The sequence below is a fragment of the Lissotriton vulgaris genome, chromosome 5 (assembly GCF_964263255.1).
Source record: "Lissotriton vulgaris chromosome 5, aLisVul1.2, whole genome shotgun sequence".
Classification (NCBI taxonomy): Eukaryota; Metazoa; Chordata; class Amphibia; order Caudata; family Salamandridae; genus Lissotriton; species Lissotriton vulgaris.
Genome location: NC_141693.1, coordinates 1,183,503,298 through 1,183,522,092, shown reverse-complemented (window position 1 = coordinate 1,183,522,092; position 18,795 = coordinate 1,183,503,298). Strand labels below are relative to the sequence as shown.

The following is an 18,795-nucleotide window of genomic DNA, read 5'->3' as shown; positions in this document are numbered from 1 at the left end:
TTGAACCAACCCAGAGGCCCGGGCAGGAAGGAGGGACCAGGGGCAGTGAAGTGATGTGTTGCTGTTTGAGAGGACAAACAGAGACTTCCTGCCAGGTCCCTCCTCAAACTTTAAAAAGTGTTTGCACAGGAAGAGAAGCTATCTCTGAGGTGTGGTCTGCTGAGGCAGAGGGTGCTGGAGGCTGGCGCAATGGGCAATTGAAGGAGGAACCTCCTGACTGTCGCTGGACCCTGAACTGCACCAGGAGAAGAGTCCAGGACCAGTGCGCAGAAGCAGGGGCCCAGGAGGAGAGCAAGTTCAAAGGCCGGCGCAGAAAGTTAATGAAGACAACTCCCTGCTGAAACAACCCTCTGTGAGACCCAGAGGGCGAATGAGAGTGCTCCCAGTGGCTGGGGAGCACCACCAGGAGCAAGAAGAGGCCAAGGTCAGGAAGATCAGACCCCTGGGGGCTTAGATAGGCCCCCAGAAGGTAGTCGACCTTTGACCTGTGGCCAACAGATGAGGAAGCGCATGGGGCTTCACCGCCGGTCCAGAGAATGCCCCCGGGGTGGGTCAGATCCCAGGGGCTGCCCCCCAAATAAGTAAAGTCGGGGTGCGCTGTCGTGCACCCCGCAAAAGGAAGCAGGTTGCACAGCTCTCCCCGGCACAGCGGGAGAGCCGCTGTTCTAATGTGCACGGGCTGAAGGGAAATCGCCCCATAATGCTTTGTACAGCCAGGACTAGCCTGCCTGGAAACCTGACCATTTCTCTGCTTGTGGTGGGCCCAGGAGGACGGGGTCACCAACATATGTGTGACAAGGTGCAGGGGGAGCAGCAGGAGGAAACGCAGTCTCTCCCAGCATAAAGAAGAGGAGTCCCTCCCTAAGTCTCTGTGCTGGAACTTTTGTTCTATAGTTGGGGATGTATTGAGAAGTGCACCAAGGAATGAAGGACTGAGCTGGGGATGTCTGGAGAAGGGCATCCCCTGGAGGCGAAGAGGTGTAATTGCACCTGTAGTGCATTTACCAATGTTATTTCTTTCAGAGGGACTGAAAGTCACATGTGGAATGTGAAGTACCTGTGTAAGGTGATGTCATAAGCAACATGGAGTTATGTTGCTAGACATTCCTGCTATGGTGTGTGACTGTATATGCTTAATCCTGTGATTTCATCTGTGATGCCTTTAGGGGCAGTAATTGCAATGCATTCTAATGATCGACTAATGTGATGAGTACTGTCTTTCTAAAGTGATGCTTAAACATGTATTCTTGCTGCTGCGCTTAGGTGAAGAACCCAGACTGTTAGCCCTTAAGATGTATACTTCAAGGTCAGTAGATAATGCTCAGTCAGGGTTGTGTGTCACCAGGGCAGGTGTGCCTATGCTTGTTGAGGTAATGGGGTGGGTCGCTACTGTGATGAGGCCAGCGCGCAGGGCCCTCGCTCCCGGTTATGTTCAACTAACTGCATTTGGAGGCAAGATAATGTGCATACATGGGAGTGGTGGTACTAGCCCCACACCCCCTGCGGGAGGGGTGGAGATGTTAATCAATGTCACAAAGTAATTCCAACAGCTTATGTATATTTGTAAATTGGTGCATAGTATTGAGTAGTGTGTGTGTTTAATAAATGTACTCTTACTTTTATATAGCAAAGTACAGACTGCACATCGATTATTGAGTGTTATTGCTGCGCACCTGTAATGGCGGTTACTAGCCCACACCACCTCCCTTGAGTAACTCAGACTGCTCTGCAATGCTACCTCTGAGAGTCAGGCGCTACAATTGGATGTTTGGTTCTCAGTGAAGGACAAATGTAGTCATGTTATTTGTGCAGGCCTCACAGATACTGCCTCGTGTTCCAACACTATGGGGCAGATTTATGAGGCCCTTGCGCCACGTTTACGCCGCTGTTGCGTCACGCAAGGCGGCGTAAACGTGGCGCATCCCTACGAACGATTTACAACATGACGCATCTAGGCAGATGCCTCACGTTGTAAAGCCCTGCGCCGCTTGTGGGCGTTCCGGCGCAGGGTGGGCGTTCCGGGGCAGGTGCGCCTCGCAAAAGTGGCTGAGTGAAATCTATGAGATTTCACTCAGTCACTTTTAAGCCAATGCTGCGTCAAAAGCCTGCGCCTGCTTGAAGCAGGTGTAGGTCTTGACGCAGCATTGTTCAAATGGGGCACCCCCGAGCCTTGCTGGAGCTGCGTCGCGCTTGCGACGCAGCTCCAGCAATGCGCCACATTTCCGGCACAGATGCGTCACGCATGGATGTATGACGTTACCACGCATACTATTACCACGCATACCATTACAACGCAGTATTTACAATGCATACCGTTACAACGCATAGCGCTTTGAGGTGCTGGATAGTGGTAAGTATAATTTTATATTCCAACTCCAGTCCCCGTGGATACTAGGGAAGGTGTTGGATATAAAATTAAACTTATTCCCTATCCTAGAGCGCCCCCCAGCGCAATGCGTTGTAATGGTATGCGTGGTAATGCCTGCGTTGTAAGTGTAGTGCGTGGTAAAAAATGCGTGGTAAACGTTGTATACCGTCACGCATCTGTGCCGTTTTTGCACAATGGTGCGCCGCATTATAAATGCGGCGCACCATGGCTGGCGGAGCTGTGGCGCACTGTGGCGCATGTTAATTGGCGCATCCCTGGGGATGCGCCAGTTAACATAAATCTGCCCCTATGTTTTCTCTTTTATCTTATTTTCTGTACCCCTTACCTACTGCCTGCCCTGACATTCCTGTGCATGTGGTGAATGGTATAGGCAGTCATAGATGAAAGGGTGTGGAACTCTCATTGTATTCTAACACCAAGGTTAATGCAGCTTAAGAGCTAGCATCTCTGGCTGTTTTCTGAGGCATGGAGTCCTTCTCATACTAGATTTGCTTCTTCATTAACCCTTCCATCTTTAAAAACATGGGAATTGCATTTGATCTTCCTGAGGGTAACACACCCTAGTTTCCAATAACATTTCCCTGTAGAAAAAATCAATCATTGTATTTGTAGTCACTTTCCATGAACATGTAAGAAGAAAGAAGGTCTTTGGGACATACCTGATGGTTGAGAAGAGTTGGAGACGGCATCTATAAGAAGAGAATGTAGGAGTATAAAACAAACTTTTATCCTAAGAGATCATTAGGAACAGAGAGCACTACCACAAGAAATAATGAGGGAAGAGTTGTACGAGAAAAAGGCAATGATGGATTAGAGAAATTTCAGAAGAGAATGCTTGAAAAGCTAAATAGTAAATTAAAGTGTTTGTAAAACAGCATTTAAGAAGAAAGCATTAGGAGAAGGGCGCATTAACCAAAAAGAACATGTAAAAGAAACATCTTTATAAGAAAGGTAGTATAAGAAAGGACATTTGGTGAAAAGGGAATCACGGAGGCAGAGCTTTAGGGAAAAAGATAGTTTTTGGAGAGGTTAGCATTGGAAAAACTAGCATTAGACTAAGTAATCTCTAGATAAAAGTAACATTAGAAGAGCATATCACAACAAGAACTTTAGAAGGAAAAACAGTGATAGGAGAGACTGTTAGGTGAAGAGAACAGTGGGGGGAAAGCCAGATAGCATTGCAAAAAGAGAATATTAGGAAAAAGGAGCCTACAGTGAAGAGTGTTTAGAAGAAATAGCAAATTAAAATCAACGGGAAAGGAAAGCTTTAGAAGAATGTTAGAAAAGAAGCAAGTAGGTGAAGAAAGCATGTTAGCAGATCTTTAGAAGAACAGAACGGATAAAAGAAAAAATTAGGCCAGAAACGAGTTGCGTGGAAAGATAAAGCACGTTTAAGAAGTAATTAGGGGTAAGGCATTAGGAAAACTAGGGGTCAGATGAAAACAACATAGGAAAAGAGAACATTAGGACTGCAGAGAACTAGTAGAAAAGAGAATTGGAGAAAAAAGTGAAAGAATATCATAGAAAAAGAGCATTTAGAAAAGGATGTTGGGAGAAGAATTCATTAAAGTAAATTTCAAGCATTGTCAATGAAACCTGTAACATTTATGAGGGAGACTGCGTCAGTCGTAAGGAATCAGAAACATAAACAAAGACCGACGGATTCCAAATAATAAAGGATTACGCAGTACTAAAGGGAGAGGCAAGCATTATCAACATATATCTGCTGACACCATATGAAAAGACGGCCTAAACTGAAAGGGAATACAGCCATGTGCGTGTCCATTCATTGTCACCCAATCTAGGCCCGTGTGTAGATGTATTAAAAACTGCATTTGATGGATCGTTTATGGAGGCCCAAGGTAAAGACTTGGAAAGGTGTATCTCAGACGTGGTACTGATGCACTGAACAGGAACTGTTGGTACTGTGTCCATAAGAGAACAGGCTCCTTGCATTTCATTATTGCTCAGCAAAGTGCTGCAAAACAGGGTTAATATGTCATCCGAATTCCTTCCATTACACTCTCGCGAAAAGGCTGCACAAACTCTGAGAGATAATTTGACAACGTGGAGTTTATCACAGTTGCTCACTGACAAAGAAAATCACCTTAAAATCTGAGTTAATTTGCATGGAATTCTATGTTAAAATCCTTTAATATCTCACAATTCTTTGAGCGCCTCACAGTTGTACAAGAAAACAAATGTCGTGTTGCAGATTGTAAATGTAAAAGTGGAATGTAGACAAAATAACTATGGTGACCACATTTTATTTTTCAGAGCCAGGACATGGGAGAAGCATCACCTGTGGATGCAGGAATAGAAGTTCTTACCTGAGCAGATGACTCCAGCATCCTCATAGTGGCTACAGTCATGCCTCATCCACCCAAAGTGATTGCACTCAGACAGGTAGGACTCTGAACCCATGCAGCTGACTTCGTCTAAGAGAATGCTTCCATTGCCCTGGCCGAAGTGGGCACTGCTAGGAGCAGAAACTGCCCATCCACAACTGAGCTGTCTGCATACCACAGCTGCATCATTTAGGTCCCATCTGTCATCACACACCGTCCCCCAGGAGGAATCATAGTAGACTTCAACGCGGCCCGCGCACCTGCTGCCACCATTCTGGAGTCGGATGGGGAAATGCACTGGGAAAAAAGCACAGGGAACCAGAAAGTGATCATGTTGACTGCCCAAAAACATGCTAGACTGAAGCCTGGAGTGCTCTTGTATCAATCAGCAACATGAGACTAGAATCAAAGTTTATTAATAAGTGAAAGCAGCTCCTTTCCACTTAACAACTCCAAGAGAGTAACATGCCTAAATTCTTCAACTGCACCACACAATTTAGATAGATTGCATTTCCCCACCTGCCAGTTTTATTAATTCTATAAAAGAACACAATCGGGCTACTCACAAAGGTAACTTACACTTGTGAGTAATTTGCATGTGCAATTTACTCTTACACTTTTGAGTAACTTTACTGGTATAAAGCTACTCAAAAGTGTAGACTTAGGTTTCTCCACCACTTGTAAAAGTGGGTGCCCCCTAATTTATGAATGTAAGTTACTACTACCAAAAAAAGAAGCAGTAGTAAGTCCAGCGTCACACATGGCCAACCACTGATTGTCCAGGGGAGAAGACCAAGTGCAATGCACTATGTTTCCTTGCCCAGAATAAACTTCAACCATGTAACTTTAGCAAAAATCACAGGCACAGTTTTCTAAAAATATGCAGGGATCTACAGATTTCCTACTACACAGTGTTCCCACTCTTCTTGCAATACATATGGTCCACCACTATCTAGCTTTTGTAAATGACCAGTGTTTGTAGGGTTCAATTGAGGAACCGGAATCGATTTTCGGTTATGCAACCCCTTAGAGTCGATATCTGAGATTAGCATGATGTATCTAAATGACTTAGCATATGTACGTAAACATTATCATAAACTCGTACCGCAGTATTTTAAGTTTCTAGCTTGCACCGCTTTCTACGTTTTTCGCTCACTTGACTCGACCGACGCCATTTTGTGGCCTCGCTTGAAGTCTTACATTTGCAGACTCCATTTGTCCTTGCACCAAAGTCGTTCTCCTGAGAAATAGCCCAACTGTTGCAGAACTGCTGTTTCAGCTCGTTAGGCTCGTCAAGGTTGTAGGTAGCAGGAGAAGGCCTGATAAGCACATTCCGGGAGGGGTGCGGGGCGGACTGTCTCGGGGCTGGCAGAAGGGAGTCACCCGTCCGACCTTGCTAGTCTAGGATGAGCTAAACCAAGAGCGCTTTGTCTGCCATATATGGCCCTTCCTTTTCGCACCAACCTGTACCAACTTGTATTTTTCCATCTTGGGCAATGATTTTGCAGATGCAACTGTATATATGTGATGTTCTGACAGTGTGCCAGCAGTCTTCTTGGCGGACCTCGTGGGGTTAGGTCGCAAGGAGCTCCTCTGGCAGAGTTTGTTTGTTATAATAAATGCTTGGACCTTCTACACTGCCAACTGACTGATTATTGGTAATGGTAATGGGATTGGTTGTGGATATAACTATAATTGGGAGGTGGTGAATATTTTCGGTACTTCACAATGGTTGCTGACTGACCAAGATTATCATATTGTGGCCATTGATCATAGTACGCGAGAGGAAATTGGGATGTATCCCCTCCCTGGGAGCCCATATGTCAAAACTACACCCAAAAGAATTCAAATTCCCTCTTGTTTGCCATGAGGATGGAGATGCTGCAGGCCCCCTGGGGCGGAAAGACTGATGGAGCTTTTATGGTGTTGGTGCATAACTTAATGCCAAGATGGGCTCTTCCATATTTCACTTGTGTGACATGAGCTTTCTGCCTCAGAGCTGCATATTGGAGGTAACCCCCTCTCAATCTACCCCCTGGTAGGAAGACTCCTGGTGTTGTGTTGTTGCAGGCGCACAGCCCAATGCTAGTGTGGGCTGCTTCACACCTTTTTTTTTGTTATTCCCCTAGTTGTAGGAAAGCACTTACCCCTGCCTGTAGGAAACGCTGCCTGGCATTTAGTGAGTGGATCTCTGCCTGGGACTGCGGTCCTGCAGCAATCCCCAAGCATGGATCCATTATCAAGAGGTACTACATGTCCACTCTGCGGTCTCTTCTCTGCATTGATCAGTGCTCAGTGGAAACCGTTATGTACCCTGGGCAACCAATAAAAGTTAAAGCAGTTAGCACCTAAAGGCACAACTGCTTTCACATTTGTCATTGTGACTTCAGTGTGCTGGACAACAGTAGCGAAAGAAGATTTACAGGATGCGAGGGAATCTCTTCCTTTGGATTCTGCATTTCATATTTTTAAAGAAAATCCTTCTGGTGCTTGCATCACAAGTATTTTCATTGTTAGTGTGGTGGGCAAACTGTTGATGTCCACTGTACTACAAAGGAAATGCGGTGGATGTAATCAGTTTGTCCACAGCTGTCAAAAGATTAAAATGGAGAATTGTTGAAGTCCCTGAGTATAGTGTACTTTTTAGACGCTAAATCTTTTACCAAAGGTGTGCCTGAAAGGATAATCACTTCCCTTCTATGGAGCTGGTTAAGAGGGACATTGCAAACAGCTTACAGCTTCATAGGAAACCTCGGTTGATATTTCTGATGACGTTGCTAAAGACCAACACTTGGCGTGAAGTGGTTTACAACAACTCCTATCTCAGCCCCTCTCCTCAAAAGTGCAAGAAGATATGTTTCATGATTATAAGACCTTTTGCAAGCTTGTCCCAGTCCAACTGCTAGAACTGGTGACCAATAACTAAAGAACCACAACAACTCATCTCAAACATAATAGATGATTGGGCAGCTCCAGTTAAGGACTTTATCATACTGAGCAACAAATACTAGTCTTGAATGACCAGATCAGCCTTAATCTGGTATCAAGATTAAGGGATTCTTAAGTAAATATTGCAAATCGTATCATCCCTATTCTAGCATCTTGTGGAGGCCATTCCTAAGTATTTGCATGAATAAGAACAAATAATCAACTTAAAGTATGGCCAGAGATTCCTGGAACTACTTTTCATTGCTGTGCCATCAAAGAAAAATCTACCATATTTTGCCATGTTAAACAATGTTGCAATTGGATTTAAGCCAAATTGTCAGAAATAACAGGGAATGGTACTTGGGGAAAACTGAAAAGGGATCTTGGTATTCTGTGATCCACAATAAATCAGGGAAAAACAGTGTGGAAAAGGAAGAGGTTGTGGCAGGAAGCACGGCGGTGGTTGGTGCTCAGAGGGATGAGATGAAACTTTGCAAACCAGATTAAACACAGGACCAACCGGAGCAATGCTTAGAGGTTAAGCAGTGCTTCCAGGGTAGCATATGGGGCAATGGGGGATGCCTGTTGCCTTGCAACTGCATAGTTGTACCTCCATATTCTCTTTCCTGCATCTTTGTGGTTTTCAACTTTCCTTCCCTGTTTCTTTCCCTTGCTATATTTACTACTGTGTTTGTGCTCACCTGAACAACTCGATTGAGTTGGATTTTATGTGTATGCAATGCTGCTTCCTGTGTACTTATTTGGTGTTTCCTGTCTCAACGTCCTCCAACACAACATAGCGGTCTCCTCCAGTCTCCATGTTATCGAGTTGCTGAAGGTATCCATGGTACTCCTTCAGTTTGTTACCAGCATTCATCTTGTGAGACCTGGCCATTCCCTGACTGGAGTATTCTGTGTGAGGGGTCAACTTTGTCTGCTAATTATAATCACTCTTGCCTATCCTTTATATAGGATTTCTATGTCATACTTGGAGTTTGTGAACTTTGACCTGTTTACACTTACCTTCTGGACATGGTTTAACAATACCAGTTAGGTGCTACCTGTTTTTCTTTCTCTCTCTGTTAATCCCTTCCCCCGCATTCCCCACTGGAGAGCACAGGCTTCTGTGGAAAACTCTAAACTTGTGGTCACATGATTCTGATGGTAAGGAGGCTTGGGCTCTAGCATCAGGATAATACATCATGTTCCCATAAATGAAAGTTCCTCACACAAATAGGTCAATTAGGTCAGCAGACTTACAGTCAAAGAACTAATCTGAAGATAGAATTGCCAGCAAGAATCAGAGTCAGTGGATACCTTTCTAATACTATTGGCAGTCAATTCAAATTGACCTCTCATGAGTAAGTACTCTGTAAATACCCGCATTATCCCTTCCTTGTTGACATCATTTGGGGGTTTCCCTGTAAGAGGAGGATAGGGGCTGTAAACCTTTTTGGTGCTATTTCCGCCATGCTTCCAAGGTACGAACGTTCAGAATGCAATTAGGCAATATCTTGGTGCATATTTCCATAAGATAGATGTACAGCTTATGAGTGGAAATGGTGACAGAGCTAGGAGAGCTAATATGGACTATTTCAACCTGATTGGCACAATTCAGAATTGTCAGCCTTTTAGATCTTTGATGAAATATTGTATGAGTAAATCTTTTGTCTGATTTTCATTGCTGCTTTCCTCTAAGTGTGGGCCATTGCATACAGATCAGCCACATAGAACTGTTGATTACCAATTACAAATAATTAAGATTGCATAATTACATTAAAATCATTGGTGAAAAGGGCATTCCTAATTTATTCCCGTTGCAATATGAAATGGCGGTGACTTTGATTGATATGTGGGAAGTCTGGCCAAGACGTTTGTGTGCAGCAAGAACCTCAAGGCTCTAAAATTAGTATTGAACCAAACACTCTCCAACACCCAATGTATAAAATGTAAGTGCACTATTTCAAATGTGTTTTTATCATTCCATGTTGCACCAACCTTGGAGTCTGTGTTGGCATTACTGTAATACAGAACCATAAAAAGGTACACCCACAGATCAAATCTTGACTGGTTGAGCCCAAATGATAATGGAAGTGTACAGTCTATTTTTACTTTTGCTAGCATTTTAACTAATATGTTTATACCAGTGTTAATTAGTCAGATTGGCTGCTATGAGACATATTGGAGAGGTTGCTAGTCAAGGTTTATTCATAAAACTATAACATATGCATTTATCACTGGTGGGAAATTCCATGCCCAAATCAAACCACTCACTTTAAACGTTATACTGGATGCCCCTGAGCCTTGGATGACATGGTGTAACTGGACAGGTCATAAATGTTCTTGTTATCCACAGTAGGGATCCACAGCTTATCTGAAAAGCTGTAACCACTATTCGAGTCAGCGTCAACTATGGGCCAAAAATACTGTGGTATGCTGTGATTCTCGGATCAATCGCCTCCATTTCAATAGCAACAACAACCCCTAAATTCAGTTATCGCTCAGCACAAACTGAACTTCCAAAGGTCTAATGACATACTTAGCCTGCTGTACTCATACAACCTCATTACGAGCTCCTCTGTAATTTAGATCGGTCGGTAAAAGGTCTTATTGGCCTCCCCTAAAATCAAGAGATCTGTGATAGCTCCTGAATTCTGTGTCTTTCGTTTGTGAACCCTACTTGATCTCAGGTCAAGCTCGGTTTGAAATAGTTAAATGAGGAATAACCAGTTCAATCTGGACAAGAAATACCAATTTGATGATAATTCCTCATTTCTTAGAGCACCACATTAAATACTAGTAACGTTTTACGTACCCCTTCCCCCAAAACTCACTGAAGACCCCTGTATGTGTAACTCTGGCGGACAGAGATACTTGATATGACTCCGGGCCCTAAGAATAAAGACCTTGGAGAGAGATTGAAGCACAAGGTGTCTGTCTTCTCACATGAACACAAGAAGTACTTGATTGGTAATTGAATGACCAAGGTGAATGCCAGTCAACTGTTTATGGTGAGATAAGTATCAATAGGTCAACAGGTTTGGAGCTTTCTGACACACAAAGGGCACAACCACGTTGTTCCCACTTTTTGCGGGTTTAAATTAAGCACCTGCTAATTTCCGATTATGTGAGAATTCGCAAATTAGTGGGTGTAAGGTTTGAGTAAAATTACGCAGGAATGGGTAATAACACAAATAATGTACGCAATTAGCAACCAAGTTGCACATCAGGTTTTGGGCACAACAGAATGTGTCAGTCACAAGCTTAAATGGCCTAAACAAAACTTTGGACAGCCTGTGCCATACAGTGACCATTTTTATGATGATGTAATTCGTAACCCGGGCCGGTAAGAGAATAGCAATGTGTAAAGCTCTTTCTACTTAACGGAACCATTGATTCTGCTTGGCGTTTCTTAGGGTAGTTTTGCTGTGAAGTTTTTAATGAACATAAAAATAGACTTTAGCTAAAGACGTTCACATGTATCGTAATTATTTCAGGGTGGTTGCAAGTTCTTTAATTGACTGCCAGATGCCAATCAACCTAATGCTACACAGATAGCGCAATTAAGTCATGATAAATCTCTAAAACAATGATGACTTTTCCCCTCATAGCATTTCGTAGCCTTCATCAGTGTGGTGTTCTATTTCAACACAGTAACTGGGTTTTTCATTTATATGACAGAAACAAGCCATTATAAGCACAACCTGGGCCCCAAAACCCAGGACAGTCCCTGATTTAGCAGAATAATTTTGTTGGGACGGATTGATATGCTACCACTTGTATATATGGACTTGTGTAAGAGACCTTTTAGTGGGACATTAAAGAATGGGTAATAGAAACTGGTCAGCGACTTAGTCCAGGCATATCTGCGTGTCTGAGCAAGGCTCTAAAGTTGTTAGCGGAGGTCCCATCAAGACTGGAAACCTGCTTACCAGTGTTTTATACCTAGTTGTTGGATGGGCGAATGTTTGCTGTTTTCATTGCACAGGTGGTGTGTTGAACCAACCTAAAACTTTATTACTTGTCAGGGAATTTTGGGATCTGAATCTCTAAAGGGAGCTTTGTTTCAGGGCAGGAGTCTTATTTTTAGAGGCATACTCCAGCTAACCTTGAGGCTTTTGGTTGCTTTGTTGGAATTAAATCCTTAAAGCCACTATCAATAAAGCCGTATCCATCAGTTCCACGTACATTGAGAAGAGATAGTTGCTCCTCTGATGTCCTACACTGCTCACACCCATTTACGAATACTTTAATGTTCCCTCTTGTCCTTATACTCTCTAAAAATTCCAATATTCGTTGATTACTCCATCGATAGTCCTTGCGCTGTATCAACAGAAATGCCCTCATTGATTGATCTTACCTGGTGCAGTAGTGTTCCTGGAAATGGGCGTGGTATGTGTAGTCGGAAAATCTATGGAGAGAAGTAAAAGTACAATATGTAAGCTCACCCACACAGGAATTGAGTATGTGGCTTTTGATGAACTTCTTTGCCTAGATAATATTTAATTTCCACATGAACATGCATAGATTTAATTTATTTGATATTGAGCTGATGCAGGAATTCAGTGACTAAGGAATATGAAGAAATTAAGTACTTTCAAGTACAACTCTGGATGCTCAGGACAAAAGTGTGTAGATCATTATAAAATCCAGTAACCTTGGATTAACGGAGTCTGCAACCAAAGTGAGGTTTGGAAGTGGCTAGAGTTTCTAATTCATATCACAAGTGGTTAATCGAATGGTATTACAGCCATTAGGGAATGGGATAACACATACTTTTCAAGCTGCACACTAGGTTTTTGATTTAATCGTTAGAGAATTTGAAGCCCTGAAGTTGTTCAGGGAGGGTGCTTGCAGTGTTCAGGATAAGCTTTATAAACATTATGGTACACATGTAATCAAATGTATCCTTCGGAGCCCTTCCAGTGTTGGTGTATTGGAAGCAACAGAAGATTAGGAAATGTGCTCCTTCTTCTTGCTGCAACTAGTTCCCCCACATAAGTCTGGCAAATCCATTGATATTTATAGCATAATAGTGCACAATCAAGAAGTCGATTACTTAATTCTGAAATGCTAGAAGGTTGTTCTTATATCCTTTTCAATCACACAAATCCTTTAGCTTGTCTACCTTAGACAGAGTGCCAAAGGAGCCGACAGGCAAGACCAAGTCTAGGACAACTAGCACTGTTAGTTGATTAATGTCTGCAGACAGCCTCTCCACATTCTGGCCAAGGTGAATATATACCACTACAAAGCATTTGTTTACAACGCATGCGATTACAACGACTTGCTGTAGGGGGCGCTGGATGTTGGAATAGTATAATTTACTATTCCAACTCCAGTGTGTGCAATAGTAGGGAAGGTGTTGGAATAGTAAATTATACTATTCCTTAGCTTAGAGCGCCCCCTACTGCAAGTCGTTGTAACGGCTTGCATTGTAATGGTACTGGGATGTAACAACGCAGTTGTTGTAACAACCACGTTGTAATCACATGCATTGTTAGGCATGCAGTGTAATGGCTGTTTCCCCGGCAAGACAGGTTAGATGCCAAGGCCAAAGTGAGAACTTAGTTGGAAGCAAGAAATACCATGAGGCCAAGACTATCCTGCCATTCGGCTAAGGCAAGCCAGTTCAAAGTTTCTTCTTTAGGACATTCTACAGTAAAATGTGAAATGTTACCATAAATGTTACTTTCCTCTAGGATGGCTGCTGACTGGTCTCCTTCCAAGCAGGAGCCAGCTGGTACATGTGTGTGATGAGCACTGTTAATAAATGCAGGAATGGTGTAGATGTCAGACGTTTAGAAGGCAAGAAATTAGATCAAGCTTTTGGTTTTCAATAGAGAAGTCTTTTTTAGGGTTTGAACGTCTGGTGTTGATACTGAGAGGGATGGGGAAGCACCGTCAATGATGTAGAGAAGAACAAGTAAAGAATATAAACTTTAGCTGATTGATAGATTCTACCACAATGAGGGAATTGCAAAAAAGATTTTGTTCTAATGAGTTTGCATTTTTTTGAAGGTTGAGGTCACCCAGAAGGGAGGAGTGGGTGTGTTGGATGGCTGAATTGGTCAGGAAATCTGAGAATTTGTCAATGAAGTCCTTACTCTAGCCGAAGGTCTGAAGATAAGGCAGCGGGTTCAGTTGCAAAGAATGGAAAGGGGCACATGAGGGGCCCCAGGGAGTTGAGTCTCACTTGCTTGTCCAAGGTGTTAGACCCTATGGAGGACAACAAACTCCTCCTTTCTTGTGTGTGGTCTGCACAATGCCTGCTACAGCTCGTGGGAATCGTGTTTCTGTAATGAAGCCTGTGTCAAGATGTGATAGGTAATGAGGTCTGCAATATGTGGGGTGGAAAATTACAAAGAATGCGCTAGAAAGTACTTTAAGGCTGTGTTGTGGTTAGAGGGATGTGCATGAGGTTTGGTGTACATTTTGTAAGGAAGCTATATGAATATTTGTGTGGCCTTCATCTGGGTGTGATTGACAGGAAGGACAGTGTAGGGTCCTGGCTACCGTACATGTGTATACCTTACCTTTTAGGCTGCCGAGGAACAGAGGCCTGCCTCTAACAAGCCCCAACAAGCAATGCTCTCAATGCTCTTGTCTATATTGCATTTGGTGAGGATGTCAGAGTAGTGTCACGCCATCATGAATTGTCTGAAGTTCGGATAAGGCAGGAAGTGATGTCAAGAGGTGGATGCTGGGAAATACAGTGATATTACCTCCGGTGCAGCTGGATGATGGAGATTGAAGTCTTGCCTGGCTTCATCTTTAAAAATGGTTTTGGCAGAAGCCCAGTGTTGTCACTTCCCGAAGTGGTGGATGATGGGAAATGCACTAGTGCCACTTTTTGCTAAGGTGGATGAAACAACGTCTGCTGGTTTGGCGGCTTCTTTTTAAGAGAGTTTTGATGATTATCCCATGATGTCACTTCCTGTTGATTTGGATGCTGGGAAATGCAATGATGTCATTCATGAGGAGGTGTATGATAGAGAATGATGTCTGCTTGTTTGGCCTATTCTTTTAAAGATGATTTTGGTGAGAAACCAGTGATGTTCCTTCCTGAAGAGGTGCATGCTGTGAAAGCAAATGGTGTCATTTCTTGCAGAGGTAGATGCTGTGAAATATAGTGATGACACTTCCTGTATAGGTGGCTAATTAAGAATGAAATCACATTTCCTGGCTTCTTCTTGAAGATATATTTTGCAGGAAACCAGTTACGTTACTTCGTGTAGCAGTAAACATCACCTGTTTTGCATATACCCAAACTACGATTTTCAGACATAATCTGAACTCGAGGGTGCAGTAGAAATAATAATTTATTTCCTTTTAACTGTTTTGCTTTCCCCTTTCTGCTCTCTCTATCTGTAGCCATTCCCATGCATGGTTTGGTTAGTAAATTGCTGTCACTGTAACATGCAACCCCCACTAACGTCTTGTGGCGAAGTCTGCGCTACATAAAACTGTTACATAATACAAAATGAAACAAGATAAAACAAAATGAAACACAATTGAACAAATTAAATTAAAACATGGTGGTGCCGTCAAAAATTGAAGGGTTGACAAGGGTCATAGGCCCAGATGCATCAAAGTCCGTTTTGCGGTTCCTTATTTGCGATTTTTAGGGAATCGCAAATAAGGAATCGCAAAACAGGATGCATGATTGAAATTGCATAAAATTTGCGATTCGGTAAAAATCGAAATTTTTACCAAATCGCAAATATTATGCGAATTCCAATTTGCGATTTCGCAATTCCCTTTGATTCCTATGGGCCAAAATTCGCAAATTGGAATTCGCAAAATGTTAATGCAATCCATGGTTGCAGGGGGGGTCCAAAGGACCCCCCTGCACCCCTGAAATGTATTTTGAAGTGCATGTTTCACACACACATGTCCTAAGGACATGTGTGTCTGTAACATGAAAGTGTTTTAAACTGCATCTTTGGGCATTTTGACACATTTTCGCAAATTACCACGAGGTTCAACCTCGTGGTAATTTACACCCCCTAATTGCGAATTCGTAATTTTTGAAATAATCATGCATTGCTTTTAAGGAATCGCAAATTTGCGATTCCTTAAAAGCAATCGCATTTTTGGAATTCGCTAAAAATAGCGATTTTCCAAAAATGCTTGATGCATCCCAGAAACCTATTTAGGAATCGCAAACGGCCGAATTGCTAATGGAGATATTACCAGCATTTAGGGATTTTTTTTAAATTTTAATACATTATCTTCCTTGTGCTCAGCAGAGGTAAGGGATTCCAAAAAGATGCAGCAGAATCGAGATAGCTCTGCAACCGGTTTGAACATGTTTGAGTTTGAGAAGGTGCACGAGATGGTGATCAGCTGATATTAAATGCAACAAAAGATGTTAGGAGTTGAACAACTCAGACAACGGCGTCTATCTACAGTTATGCCTTGATTTATGGACTAGACCCAATGCCTTATATTTTAATATCTCATGAATCGGAAGTAGTGCTGATGAAGTAATATGATCCATTGCAGACAGTCCTAGCAAGAACCTCATAGTTTCTTTTTGAATAAGCCAGAGTATTTTTAGTGAGGATATCGAAGATTCAAATATATTGCCTTGGAATATTCCACCAACTAGGACATGAAAGAATTGACAATCATTACTTTGTGAGAAAAGAAGGAATGTTGATATATCTCTATAAGGTCTATAGGTGAAAATAGCATGCAATAGCTACTGAACTGGTCTGTGTAGACATATTGAGAAAGGACTCTTCATTGACATCTAGCATTTTTACATAGCGCATAGGAGTAGGTGGGTCACACAAGGATGTTGTCAGGACTGCTATTCCTAAAGTGAGGTGTTACTCAAAGGAAGCAAGATCTCAGTTGTGTCATTCTTTGTGGCATTGTCCAGGTAGAAAAAGCTAGTAGCCTGTTTGCGATTGTTAAAAGTAACACTCTAGATTTATTTTGCCTTTTTGAGCAATGAATATCGTTTAAAAAATGCATTAGTAAATGCAACAAAACCATTGCATTCAATGTGCCTGAGGTAGAGCATACAGATTAAATATTAATGGAAATAAAACTTAATTTTTGGGGACAGCACAGACAGGACAGCAAAGTATAAAGGTGGGGATGACAGTGCCACCTTGCCGCCTATGTAGAAAAATGACTCTTTTTGCAGGATTAGTCTCATTTTCTACTAACCAGACCTCAGTGTATGCGTTCTGACACTTAAACATGTTGAAATTGGCTATACTCCTAATTGGCATATTTAACTTACCTATAAGTCCGTAGTACATGGGACAAAGTATACCTTTTTGTTAAATGTCACTGGTGAACTCCAGCACCAAGTGTGCTAAAAACTAGAGTACACACATGATGGCAGGCCTACCATTGCATCCTATCTGTGCAGTTTTAAAAGTAATAATTAGACGTCTCAAAATAACCTCTTTTGTCAGGCTTAAAGTCTCGTTTTAAATATTATTATGTCACCCCAAAGTAGAATTAATACCCATATGGACAGGTGCATGGTACTTAGAAACAGGGACTGTAAGCATTTAGGGCCTCATTTATAAACTTTTGACACACGGCAGAGAAGCAGGCCTTCCTGCTGTGCTGCCATGCATCGAAAGCAAAGGGTAGGAATGCGCTGTGTCTACAAGATGCGGGGCAATCTTGTCTTTCTCTCCCCGCTGGTGAAAAAAAAGCATCTGTGCACCAACGCAGACACATTTGTGCCATGTTGCAAGGGTGCCTGCCAATCATTGATGGCAGTTTCCTCTTTCTATGCCTTCTGCAGAATGTATCGATTTACAAAAGGGGGTGGTGATGAACAGAGTGTCTGAATTGAGCAGACCACTCTTACCCAGTCCAAAGATCAGGGCTTGATCCATCACTGTTATTTATCTCACTGCCCCATCCCAGCTCAGAACCTGGCTATATGCAAATCAGTCTGTCCCTGGCCCAGTGCATCATGGGAACAGGGCAGACTAAACTACCAAGCCAATTCTTTACCAGAAAGGAGACAAGCTACCGGGGACCGGTTTCTGGCATTTCAGCCTCTTCGGCCCGGCTTGCTTGAATCCTGATGGAGCAGTGAGAAAGGGACTCATGTCTGAGTATACCCTGCCACACCTATAGTGGCCAAAATCGATTTACAAAAGGGGGTGGTGATGAACAGAGTGTCTGAATTGAGCAGACCACTCTTACCCAGTCCAAAGATCAGGGCTTGATCCATCACCGTTATTTATCTCACTGCCCCATCCCAGCTCAGAACCTGGCTATATGCAAATCAGTCTGTCCCTGGCCCAGTGCATCATGGGAACAGGGCAGACTAAACTACCAAGCCAATTCTTTACCAGAAAGGAGACAAGCTACCGGGGACCGGTTTCTGGCATTTCAGCCTCTTCGGCCCGGCTTGCTTGAATCCTGATGGAGCAGTGAGAAAGGGACTCATGTCTGAGTATACCCTGCCACACCTATAGTGGCCAAAATCGATTTACAAAAGGGGGTGGTGATGAACAGAGTGTCTGAATTGAGCAGACCACTCTTACCCAGTCCAAAGATCAGGGCTTGATCCATCACCGTTATTTATCTCACTGCCCCATCCCAGCTCAGAACCTGGCTATATGCAAATCAGTCTGTCCCTGGCCCAGTGCATCATGGGAACAGGGCAGACTAAACTACCAAGCCAATTCTTTACCAGAAAGGAGACAAGCTACCGGGGACCGGTTTCTGGCATTTCAGCCTCTTCGGCCCGGCTTGCTTGAATCCTGATGGAGCAGTGAGAAAGGGACTCATGTCTGAGTATACCCTGCCACACCTATAGTGGCCAAAATCGATTTACAAAAGGGGGTGGTGATGAACAGAGTGTCTGAATTGAGCAGACCACTCTTACCCAGTCCAAAGATCAGGGCTTGATCCATCACCGTTATTTATCTCACTGCCCCATCCCAGCTCAGAACCTGGCTATATGCAAATCAGTCTGTCCCTGGCCCAGTGCATCATGGGAACAGGGCAGACTAAACTACCAAGCCAATTCTTTACCAGAAAGGAGACAAGCTACCGGGGACCGGTTTCTGGCATTTCAGCCTCTTCGGCCCGGCTTGCTTGAATCCTGATGGAGCAGTGAGAAAGGGACTCATGTCTGAG

The 18,795-nt window shown here is 43.1% G+C and overlaps 2 protein-coding genes across 2 annotated transcripts in view; both read right to left on the bottom strand.

The window, feature by feature from the left end:
- The window catches only part of LOC147712229 (scavenger receptor cysteine-rich domain-containing protein DMBT1-like), a 1,653,398-nt gene that overhangs the window by 1,589,044 nt on the left and 45,559 nt on the right, over positions 1-18,795 (bottom strand). The window lies entirely within an intron of this gene.
- The window catches only part of LOC147712230 (scavenger receptor cysteine-rich domain-containing protein DMBT1-like), an 83,477-nt gene that overhangs the window by 20,438 nt on the left and 44,244 nt on the right, over positions 1-18,795 (bottom strand). Inside the window, exons 4-5 of the mRNA XM_086919271.1 lie at positions 4,720-5,034; positions 3,049-3,078 (exon numbers count right to left, since the gene is read on the bottom strand). Coding sequence (XP_086775397.1) covers positions 3,049-3,078; positions 4,720-5,034 — 345 coding nt within the window. The remainder of the gene's footprint in view (positions 1-3,048; positions 3,079-4,719; positions 5,035-18,795) is intronic.